The 12,618-nt window shown below is 41.8% G+C and overlaps 1 protein-coding gene across 10 annotated transcripts in view; it reads left to right on the plus strand.

The window, feature by feature from the left end:
- The window catches only part of GRIA3 (glutamate ionotropic receptor AMPA type subunit 3), a 212,686-nt gene that overhangs the window by 37,025 nt on the left and 163,043 nt on the right, over positions 1-12,618 (plus strand). For all 10 annotated transcript variants that reach the window (XR_004647162.1, XR_004647163.1, XR_004647164.1 and 7 more), the window contains exon 3: positions 2,823-3,062. Coding sequence is in view for 7 of the 10 variants with exons in the window: in XM_034781955.1 (XP_034637846.1) it covers positions 2,823-3,062 (240 nt within the window). In the remaining 3 variants the exon portion in view is untranslated. The remainder of the gene's footprint in view (positions 1-2,822; positions 3,063-12,618) is intronic.

Raw genomic sequence — 12,618 nt, forward strand, 5'->3', positions numbered from 1 at the left:
AAGCCTGTTTATCGTAAAAAGGACTCTCCAATACCAGGTCATTGACATCATAGATAACACCTTGAATAGCTACTCAGCTATGAGCACTTGATTTTCTTCCAGGAGACCCAGATGCAAAAATATAAGTGCCATTAAAGAATCCTTTTAAGAGATTAACCATTGTAAATGGATGTGAGCAAAAGTGGATACCAACAGCAAATAATAGCAGCTACTTTTAGAGAGAAAAGAGGAAGGAATAAATAAAGCACCGACTTTAAAGAAAAAGTTTACAAAAAGTCTCCACAGCAGTAAAAAAGGAAAAGATACAAAGGCAACCACAGTACAACCAGCATTTATTCCTATGGGTATGATGACACAGGAATTAACAGATTGCCTAAAATTAGGGTTACCATACCTCTGTTTTTTCCCGGACATGTCCGGCTTTTCGGCAATCAAACCCCCGTCTGGGGGGAATTGCCAAAAAAACGAACATGTCCGGAAAAATACCGGCCGGGCACTTCCTCTCCCGCGGCTGCTCTGCTCCTCCCCTGACTCAGACCTCGTCTCTGTTTAAGAGCCAGGCTGCCCGAAGCCGGTAGCGCTGGCTTGGGCAGCTTGGCTCTTAAACAGAGACGAGGTCTGAGTCAGGGGAGGAGCAGAGCAGCCGCGGGAGAGGAAGTGCCCGGCCGGTATTTTTCCGGACATGTTCGTTTTTTTGGCAATTCCCCCCAGACGGGGGTTTGATTGCCGAAAAGCCGGACATGTCCGGGAAAAAACAGAGGTATGGTAACCCTAATTTTAGGCAATCTGTTAATTCCTGTGTCATCATACCCATAGGAATAAATGCTGGTTGTACTGTGGTTGCCTTTGTATCTTTTCCTTTTTTACTGCTGTGGAGACTTTTTGTAAACTTTTTCTTTAAAGTCGGTGCTTTATTTATTCCTTCCTCTTTTCTCTCTAAAAGTAGCTGCTATTATTTGCTGTTGGTATCCACTTTTGCTCACATCCATTTACAATGGTTAATCTCTTAAAAGGATTCTTTAATGGCACTTATATTTTTGCATCTGGGTCTCCTGGAAGAAAATCAAGTGCTCATAGCTGAGTAGCTATTCAAGGTGTTATCTATGATGTCAATGACCTGGTATTGGAGAGTCCTTTTTACGATAAACAGGCTTTAATGATTCTGAATGTTAGCATTTGTGGTAGAAATGAATGTTTCGGTGTAGTACTTTGGAAAGCAATATATCTTCATGTAGAACACCTGGCTTCTTTTATATGTAATTCATTTCCCTTGCATCTTGCTAGGTAAAATGTGTGGAGATTAGGGGTGGCTGAAATATTTTTTTCTCATCTGCCTGGTTTCAGAGATCACCAGCTTCCATTGGACATGGAGAATGGTCCAGCTCTCATATGAGAGCTTAGTTCAGCGTGTGGCATGGGGCAGCGTGCAGGGGACAGCAATGTTGCTGCCTAAGCTATGGCTATTCAGATGATAAAGGCTGGACACAGTCTCCTGAGATGTCAGTTGGCACCTTTCATGAGCACCAAATTCACTAAAGCATTCTTCTAATGTTAAATAGTGGTAATGGGTTTTGTTTTACACTTTTAAGCAACCAAACAGCTTTATAAACAAGTCTTTGTAAAAAGGAATGCACTTTGACAACCTCCCCTGCCCCCGCTAATCCATCTTCCCATTCAAACAGCCACTTTTTATTGCTAAACACCTTGCCAAAGGAAATGTCCCCTTTGTTCCTTAAACGTGACTTACCATGACCACCTGAAAAGAATTATACCTCCCTGAGACCCAGGCTTCCTGCACCGTACTTGTTGAAGGTCTGATTTCTCATGACCCTGTGGGGTGTGAAACTGGAGTTTTATGTCCGTGGCAAGGGGGGATTACTGGATTTCCAAAAGGATAAATAGCACGTACCAATTGGCTCCCCTTAGTTGTGGGATGGTGGCTAGTGTTGGGCTATCTGGCTTACCCCTGAAGATACTGGTTAAAAGATATATGAGTAAAGTATCTCTGTCCCATGGTCATTAGCTACTTCTGCTGAAATGAAACTCTATAGCCAGATTGTAGTATTAGTCTGAATGAATACTGATATCTAATGAAAATACTCCTTTATTTTGTTGCTTTCTCGGAGCAGCCACATTAGTTCATTGCCAGTCTGGATGCTACTAACTGTGCTGGTAACATAGATTAGGAATATAAAGAGCTCACCCCGACCCATCAACTCTGGTAGGAAATGAAGGAGCTCAACAGCTCACAAGTGGGTGTGGGACTGGTGCTGAAATTTTGTTTTTACTTAAAATGAGCTTCATAACTATGAGCCAAGGAAATACAAGGGGTGTAAGATGTACCCGATTTATTGCCCAGCTCTGCTCCCATGGTTGAAAGTCTTGTAACTGTTTTGTCATTAGTTAGTTTTGCCAACATAAAAATAATTTAAAAAAACCTCTGCCCTTTAGAGGATTTATTTCATATGTATGATATAATGTTGGGAAAAAGAAATACAGCTGCCAAGTATGCAGTGTAGCTCAGAGATAAAGGGCTTGCCTATCTTGAGACCTCCTCCTCTCTCCAGGATAGTCCCTGGAGGCTGAGATTAGCTGGGATGTTTGAGTTGACAATCTCTGCATTAAACATTGGGGGCTGAAGGCAGGTGGGCTCAGAGCAGAGGGTTTTCTACTCTGGAACTTGTTACTTTCCTTGGGCTGACACTGAACACTTCGCAACCAGAACTGCAATTTTCCTTTTCTCCGCTGACCCCTCCCATTAATTATATAACACTGCTTCATGGTGGTTTCAGATTGTAACAGTTCTGTCTTTTGTTTGTTAGTTTGTTCACAGTTTTCTAGAGGAGTTTATGCCATCTTTGGATTCTATGACCAGATGTCCATGAACACACTGACATCATTTTGTGGAGCTCTGCACACGTCCTTTGTCACACCCAGCTTCCCAACAGATGCAGATGTGCAGTTTGTCATTCAGATGCGGCCAGCGTTAAAAGGAGCCATCCTGAGCCTTCTGACTCATTACAAATGGGAAAAGTTTGTATACCTCTACGATACAGAAAGAGGTAAGAACCATCCTTTTAGGAGGCTTTCTATTATCTAACTTGCTGGAAGTAACCAATGTCAGGCAATGCATCCCTGGTTGCTTTTGAACACAAGTCGTTCTTTCTGATTGATTGTCCTAGAAAACAAAAGTTTCAAATATGTTTGCAGGAGGAATAACTTAATGCTCTTGCATCTGAAGAAGTGAGGTTCTTACCCACGAAAGCTTATGCTCCCAATACTTCTGTTAGTCTTAAAGGTGCCACAGGACCCTCTGTTGCTTTTAACTTAATGCTGTAAGCATTAGTTTTGGAATACCTGCGTTCCCTGGAACCAAAGGTTTAAATTCTGGTAGGGTTGCTGACTCCTTCCAATGTAGAGAAGGTAAACACCATGCAGTTTATTGTTACACAAGACCTGTTACACAAGAAACACATAATGCACTACAGCCCACTTCTTTGGATGCATAGAATGGAACATATATTGAGGATATATATATATATATATATATATATGTATGTTCCAACCTACATGTGTGTGTGTATATATATCTCCTCAATATACGTTCCATTCTATGCATCCGAAGAAGTGGGCTGTAGCCCAGGAAAGCTTATGCTCAAATAAATTTGTTAGTCTCTAAGGTGCCACAAGTACTCCTGTTCTTTTTGCGGATACCGACTAACACGGCTGCTACTCTGAAACCTGACATAGTGCACTGGCATTGAAGATCCCATAGTGCTTTTCATAACTGTGTGCTTGTGCCCTGAAATTGGACAAAAGTAATGCATGTTTTCCCACTTGGCTGCCACACTGCACCCTAGAGGAGGCTGCACTTCAGTGCTGTCGTAAGCATATAATTGATGAAATGTTTTGAGGTTCTTGGGATGAAAAGTACTGCACAGATGTGTAGCATAGAGTGTTAGCGAGTGACTGGACATGTATATGGATAACAAGAATATCTGGAGTTATGATAGCTAATACTAAAAATAAAATGGAAGGGATATTAAACCTCATGCTTAAGGTCCTAAATCAGCCTTTAACTTTTATGAATTAGAATGAGATATTTCAGGGGGGTGGGAGCAGATTATCCCACATCTATCTGTTGTAGGGGTTTCTCTGAAATATCTGATGCTGGCCATTGACAAGATACTGAATTAAATGAGCCACAGGTCTGATTCAGTATGGGAATTCCTGTGTAACATTTTATTGTAATGAACTAGTAATGTGTATGTGTACTACTGCCCTCCTTTGCATAGATTCAGAACAGGTAACTGTGGGCCCTATGCCCTACATGGCTCATGGAGATTCTCCTTTAGTTTAAATAGTAGGGGATGTCACTTTTGGAGCAAAAGGATCTGGGTTCTATCATTGCCACGAAGTTCTGAGGGGTTTGGTGTACAGCAGAGTGATAAAGGTCAAGTCCCAAGAGGCCACATTTGACCTGTTATTACTAAATGGATTTGTGCAAAGTTTTCATGATGTTTGGTGCAGCTAAAGGTTGGGCAGACATTTTGTGTAGACCAACATTTTAAAAACATGGGACTGAACGTGCGGAGAGACAGAAGAGCGCTGATAAATTTTGGGAAGCATAGATCATGGTAAAGTTGAAATGTACTACTAATCTGTGAGATCAAGTAGAAATACATGGAGAATTCAAGAATTCTCTGCAGTTGAGAATGCTGGTAGTTTTAAAACTTTTGAAACGCACTGCACAAACTTCTATGTCTCTGATTTAATTCAGTATATGAACCTACTATGTGTATTTTTAGTTGAACTCTAAGATGACCATAATGTCTTTTATCTAAGAACCAAATGAACAATATCAACAAATGATCATTACAAAATGGTATTTAATATTTTCTAGGGTAAAGTGACCTGAAAGAATTAAGATGAACATGTTTTACTCAGAGAAAGAAACACATTATTGCTCCAAGTTCATGATTAGCAATGATTGAAAGCCAAAAGGTTTGGGGATTTGATTTAGTTTGGAAAATCATCCATATGTGTGGAGCCTTCTCTAAACCTTTTTGCTACACTGTGAAAAGGGGTGTATTTTAACATGTTAATGTGTAAAATTCTAGTGAATACAAGGCAAATTGTTGTTTTAACATGAGTTGGCTGGTCATGGTAAACCAAAGGGGAGTTGACCAGCAAACACACAATAAAACTACAACTTACCTTGGCTTTGCAGAGATTTTAAACATGTTAAAAACACACCTTTTTCCTAGTGAAAACGAGACCTAGGAGTCGGGGTCTAGCTCTGTTATGCTCTCTCCCCCTACCGTTGTCATGTTGAACCCAGCTCTCTTCCTCTTCATCTATATTATCTTAATAGATCCTTACAGTTGTTTTTGACGATCCCATTATGAGCCCAGCAGTCCTGGCTAGCGTGGATTTCATATTTCATGTACCTTGGTGGTACGCACATGAAAGCATGTGGGAAATTTGAATTCAAGGACAGCAAAAGGCCACTGAAGGGCCTAGGGGAGTTATTGGAGTATTGGGGGTGCTCTTCCAAGGTGAAGGAAGACTCTGTGTCTTTGGTTAGCTTGTATGGATGGAAGAGATGTTAGTATTTATTGGAGGATTGCAGGGTTGGCAGAGAGAAATCCTTTTCTCACTGAATCTGGGCCTGGGGAAAGGTTTTGGTTGGTTCTGGTGTGTTGGGAGACCAAAGACTGGGATTGTTCTTTCTTTGCCTTCTATTACGTATGTCCTCAGCCACCCTTGTTAGATAAATTATCAACTTCATGTTCAAAGAGGAACCAAAACACTTTGATCCCCTGCGTTTAGTCTAGTGAAAACAACCTCAGTGTTTGTATCATTGTTATTGACGTTAAAATTACTGTATTTTTAAAAAAAACATGAGAGTAAATTAGAAGCAGGTCATTATCCAATGAGAAGTTGACATTAAATACCATCGCCTGATGAGCTGACAGCACCTGAAATATTTGGCCGTTTCAGAAGCCTGCCTAATCTATTGTGATGGGTCTTCAAATAAGAGAGCATCTCAAGAGCCTGAACAATAATAATGGTGAATGGCTGCTTGCACCGGGTAGTGAATAAAAGACTTACATATGCCTGTGCTGAGATTCCATTGAAAATGAAAACATTGGAGCTGTCATACTTTTTCATAATTTATACCATAGATCGTCAACTGCTTTGGGACATAAATACGATAGAGAGAAAATGTTGAGCAATTTGCTGTCAGTTCCTGAAATAAATTATCATTTAAATACCTCCTCTCTATAAAGGTTATTATCTTACTGGCTTGTTCTTAGAATTGGACTATCTGCGAGAAATCACAATACATTAAGCTACTCCTTCATATGTTTAATATTAGTTACTGAGCAAATTGTTCTTGCGGGTAATTTTACTGTATTCTGCTGAAGCAAGACACTGCTAGCTATTAAGCTCTGCATTTACTATTAATAAATACTGTAGCATATTACAGATGTCAGACAAAACTGAAGAAGCCTACCTGTGATTTTATGTCATTTACTGAACTACTTCAAGCTAAGCCTATAAGAGTCAGCTTTCCTATGAAACAGTTTTCCTTAAACAGTGATATTTTTTTCTTCTTCACCCCACAGTATAATCATATGGTTAACCCTTTGACATCAGTAGACATGACATCATGATTTCATGTCTCTTGTGATGCAGAGAACCAGGGCCGGCTCTGGCTTTTTTGCTGCCCAAGGCAAAAAAGCCTCCCGCCGCCCCCCTGAGCACCGGGGGGAGGTTGGCGAGCCCGCCGCGGCTCCGCTGGCGGCCAGAGCACCAGGGAGAGGGCGGCGAGCCCGGCCAGGGCTCTGCTCTCCCCGGCGGCCAGAGCGCCAGGGGGAGGGCGGCGAGCCCGGCCGGGGCTCTGCTCTCCCCAGCGGCCAGAGAGCCCGGCTGGGGCTCTGCTCTCCCCGGCGGCCAGAGCGCCAGGGGGAGGGCGGCGAGCCCGGCCGGGGCTCCGCTCTCCCCGGCAGCCAGAGCGCCCGACCGGGGCTCTGCTCTCCCTGGCGGCCAGAGCGCCGGGGGAGGGCAGCGAGCCCACTGCGGCTCCGCTCTCCCCGGCGGCCGCGCCGCCCCCCTCCAGGTGCCGCCCCAAGCACAAGCTTGGTGAGCTGGTCCCTGGAGCCGGCCCTGCAGAGAACAAAGATGCATCCTAAACAGAGTAAAGTTGAGAAATAAAATAGACAGACAGTAATGCTTCTAATTCTGCAAGTAATTGTGTATGCATTTCATAGCATTTAGACACCTAATTACCTTATTTATATTCTGAGGCGGCTTTATGGGAAGTCAAGTGCTATCAATTGCACCCACAAATATTTACATAATAGGTACAAAATCTGATGCCATTTCTCAAAAGTGGGAGCTATGCTGCTAAATCAGATAACAAAATCTAAGAAAATACAAGGCGCCCGAAATCCTGCAGCAGAAATGAAAACATTTAAAATCTGTCTCAGGATTGATATTGTTAGTGGTTTGACTTATACCGCAGTAAAACCCTTAAATATGAGTGACATTTAAACTCACATGATCTTCTCCTAGTAACAGTTGAAAAAAATTATGCTTTATGGGAAGTCATGGTACATTAGGAAAAATCTGTTAAGGGGAAAAAAAGACACTCAGCAATGGATAGTAAAGGAAATGTGTCAGAATATTCATTCTATGCCAAGTACCTCATTTCCTTCAAAGGGGAAAAGGCAGGGTTAATTTCTGTTTGGATTAACTCAAATCAATGAATCGACACTGTCAGTTGCTGTCCTGCTTTTATATTGCACACAAAATATCTGATTAATTAGCTGGTGCTAAATGCCTCAGTAGGCTTCTCTGCAGTAGAACTAAGGCTAATTAAGATCATGTCAGGATGAAATGATGACAGGGTTACAGGCAGAAAGCCATTCTGAACTCGGATAGCACGCCTCGAGAAAGCCACCTTTATGTATTTCATGGTGAGGATTATTTTTCATTCTAAGCATCATGTTTGTTTCCAGTCTTAGGGCCTGCTTCTCCTCTCAGTTACACTGGCATAAATCAGTAATCCATTGAAGTCAGTTGGGCTTTTACACTGGTGTAAAACTAATGTAAGTGAAAGAAGATTCAGGCCTTTGCATTTTAGATTCTCCTTAATTTCATGTGAGAGCTACATGTCTCTTTTGTTTAATTATACAGCTACTGTTGTGGATTGTATTACTGAAACTTTTGTTTAATCTGAATTTTTAATATGCGTCTTAACTAATGTTTCATTTTATGTTTTGCGTCAGAATCACTTTTTTGTATAGTTGGTTTGCTCTCTAAAAGCCTCCAAATGACACATGCATTTTTGACCTAAGAGCTTACCAGATTTGACACTTAACTATGTAAAAGTATATTTTTAACATAGAAATGGCGCACTCAAAAATTACCATAAACTTTTTTGGCACAAACATATTTATTTATATCATGCAACTCACTCAGAATCAAGTCATACGGAATAACCTGTGTACATGTGGGTGTATCCCTTGCTCCCTTCTTTGGAGGACACTGGTCAGCTTAGAATGTAAGCTCTTTGGGGCAGAGACGCTGTCTTCCTTTGTTTGTATAATGCCTTGTAGCACAATGGGGCTGGAATGTTAATAAAATATCTGGTCATACTCAGCGAATTTGCACTCATTTAGACTGAATCTGAATTTCACCCATTTGCTGTTTAAGGTCCAATTTCTGAAGTTAGTAATTTAATTAGGTGTCTGTGGATGGAATGTCTTGGTAAACAAGCTACTCAATAGCTGTTGTCTCATGCATTTTTAAAAGGTTGGTAGTGGATTTGATCATGGTTAGATAAAGGCACAGGCATTATAGTCCTGTGTCTAGGGCCACAGTTCCTGGAGTCACATGAGATCAGAATCTCCGCTTTCATTTAAAAAATAATTATGTAGCTAACCTTCAATGATGCAAAGAAAAGCTTCAAAATGTGAACCGAGTGTAAGTGATGCCTGAGTCTACAGATAGCCTGAAACAGTAGCTCCAAGAGATGTGATTTGTCTTGTTTATCTTAACTCTGAAACCCGCTGTCATCTCTAAGGTGGGTGGGGCCATGCCTGGAGAAAGACCATAGCATAGAGGTGGAGCCGAGGGCCCCATGTGAGTTGTGTCTAGGGCCATGGATTTTCTTGATTTGGCCTTGGACTCATTTGATGGCTTGAGGCCTGATTCATTACATCTGCAGATGGCCAAGAATAGTTCTTCTGCATACTACTCCATTTACCCAATGAGGCTTGTTATCTACAGTCCATATTCACTGTCAAAGGACAAGTCACTTTTGCAGTAGGTGTTCTTGGAGGAGGAGAACTGAGGACTGCTAAAGGGAGAGGGCTGCAAGAAGCAGGCTCATTGCAGATCACACTTAATTGGCCACACACAAATGTCTTCATAATGGAAAGCATGCACATTGCTACCATAACAAACTGCAGATCATTGGCTATGTGCACACAACAACATAGCCAACTCTGCCCAAACCAAGATGGGAAGAGCCAGATTTCAGCAATAAGGTGGCCAAATGCTAGTAGATACAAAATGAGCTTATCTGTAGGAACATCAAAATGAGGATCTGCTTAGATGAAGTCATTGTGGCAGGTGTTGGGAGCAGGTGTCAGCAGAGACACTTGTGCAATATATTGTGTAGGAAAGCAGATATGCACATGGTATTGCTGCAGAGCAGAGGAAGGGTTTTGCACTTCCACACTCAGGCTTCAGGTCAGGAACAAAACAGCACCACAGAAAAGCAGGATGTTGGCAGATCATTGGTGACTCTGTCCAGTCTCCTCTTCACATACCTCTGAAGGAAAATGCGAAGGGTTATGTCACACATGGGTAGCAGGTCACACACTGCTGCCATCTGTCTCACGTACTTAGAACGGTATAGCTCAGTGATCAGCTATCATCAAAGTTCCTATGATCTGGACAATGGGAATGATCATAGTCACTCGCCAGAGTGAAGACCAGTACTAGTCAGATATACCTATCGTAGCAATACCACTGTTAATCTTGTACCATTAGGACAGAGAATGTGACGCCTGAGACTACCATGCTCCAGCAGAAAAGTTGGCATACGATTTTGCCATTAACTTGCGGGACCATGGCTATGATACATATATTGATGACTGTTCCTAGATATAGGTAGTACCCTTCATCTTTCTGGTGAGAATTCACAGCCTCTAAACTCACTTAAAAACAAAACCCCCGAACCTTTATATATACACATACCTCCCCAATACAGCTGGGCAGGCAATAGATTTTGAGATTAAAATTTTTTTCCCCATTCTGAATTGGCATAAAAAGTAAAATCTCGAATGTCCACAAACTGAAAAATCTGATGGGAAAAAAATAGTAAGTTTGGGGGTTTGTTTCAATAATTTTGAAATGTTTTCTTTAAACGTCAACCCTTTAAAAAGATTTTTACTATAATCAGCTTAAATTTACAAATAACAAATTGTTTTGAGCTGGAAAACTGAAATTTTTCATTTTGAAAATGTCAGAACAAAACATTTGGACAATTTTAAAACTTTTTAAAAAAAATATTTCAAGTCAAGAAATTGGTTGAAACTGACCCTTTCCACAAAAAGGTTCGGTTTCAATGAATCACATTTTCCAGCCAAAAAAAAACATTTTAACAAAAAAATTCCCAACCAGCTCAAACCACCAGACAGTGGGTAACACAGGGAATTAACACACTGGCCTTTCACTTCAGAAAACCTGGATTCAAATACCAGTAATGTCAAGAAGAAAAGAGAATATGGTGGTTCCGTGTGAGGATGTGAAAGGTTTATGAGTCTCTGCATAAAACAAGTGGAAGAAGTAATCCAAAACCGAATCACTAAATCCTGCACACTAGCATGCTACAGGGGCAGAGAATTTTCCCTGCTGCTAAACAGCTAATTTCTTAAACTCGGTGGATGACTACAAGCTACCATATAACCTTTTTCCATGTAAGGCCATTTGCATTCTCTGTCTTGCATCAAAGAAAACTAATTGCAGTGGTTGAATTGTCAAGGGAATTCACAACAGTTGCAGGAACTGGTGAATTTCCAGGTGTCAGACAACAGCTCTACTGTTTGTTTCATCAGAGTGGTCTTTCCTCAACGCCTTGGACGTTATTCCTCCAACCAAAATATTGGGCTGAATGCATTACTTGTGGAAATGTGGGAATCACAACACTGCCTAGAGCCAAATATAATTTTCTCTCTATTAATCACAGGACTCTTTTAATTTAAAAAATGTCACTACTTATAGGCTGCAAATATGTTAGTCTTCTTTCATTCTTGTCACTTTGCTTATATGTGTAAGGGTTGATGCAATGTGTTTTGCTTACACTTTGAAGATTCCTAATGGATTAAGATTCTTTACGTTGTCTTCTGGTAAATATCAGTTTGTGGAAAAGAATAATGGAACATACACCATATGCCTGAAAAACTATAAAACATCTAGGGCTCTATAACAGGAAAGAATTACTGCTAACCTTGTCTGATTCTTTTTGAGGTTTATGGCTCTACAGCTGGAGTATTTTGGATACCAGCCCAGAATACTGTGCACGACATTAGGACATTACATATCTCTAGCATTTAGATCGCCATTCTGAGGGCCATCTCATTTTCTCCTTTCACTTGCACAGAGCGGAAAAAAGGAGAAGCAATCTTGGTGGGATAATGAGGCTCAGGGAGTTGTGAGCAGAGGTTAGAGCTCTGTGTGGATGATCCATAGAATCAGATGTCAGGATGGCTTGGAGAGCCATACCTCCTCATATCTAAAGTTTCAAGACCTACTGATGAGTTGGCAATTCAGCAAACTGCAACTTGCAATTTTGCCCCTCTTACATGTTTTTCCCTGGAATTATGTTTTGATGCTTACTGTCTGATAAAGAGCGTAATTTTGTGTAAGAAATTGAAATTCGCACTGTGCTACAATACGGAACACAGTGTAAATCCTGTGGTCTGGAATCTATTAATTAGAGTTAAAGAAAAGTCACATTCCATGCAGTTAAGTGTAATAAGAAAATGATCAGTTTCTGTCTGATGGAATATTACAATGCCATGAATTTGCCTGCAATGCCTAGGGAAAGCAGTATTTGGTTTCAAGCAATTTTAGGATACAGCATAGGCAATTTCACCTAACTAAGAGGCAGATACTGACACCTGAGTAGACCCAATGACTTCAACAGGACTGTGCACAGAGGAAGGTACTGCTCAGTGAGTCTGCCAGAAGCTTGTCCTAAGCTGACATATTCTGTTTCATAGGCCACAGGATAGTTTTGTCTTTCCTGCCTGTGTGCCTTAGATTATCTCATATTGAGATTATTACCTAAGTCTCTTTGGCACTCGGCAGGGCCGGCTCTGGCTTTTTTGCCGCCCCAGGCAAAAAAGCCTCCGGCCGCCCCCCACCCCCCAGCGCAGCAGGGGAGGGCGGCCGGAGCCCCAGGGGGAGGGCAGCGAGCCCCAGCCAGGGCTCCACTCTCCCCGGCGGCCAGAGCACCGGGGGGAGGGCGGCGAGTCCCAGTCGGGGCTCCGCTGTCCCCGGCGGCCAGAGCGCCGGGGGGAGGGCGGCGAGTCCCGG

Source organism: Trachemys scripta, chromosome 9, assembly GCF_013100865.1.
Source record: "Trachemys scripta elegans isolate TJP31775 chromosome 9, CAS_Tse_1.0, whole genome shotgun sequence".
NCBI lineage: Eukaryota > Metazoa > Chordata > Testudines > Emydidae > Trachemys > Trachemys scripta.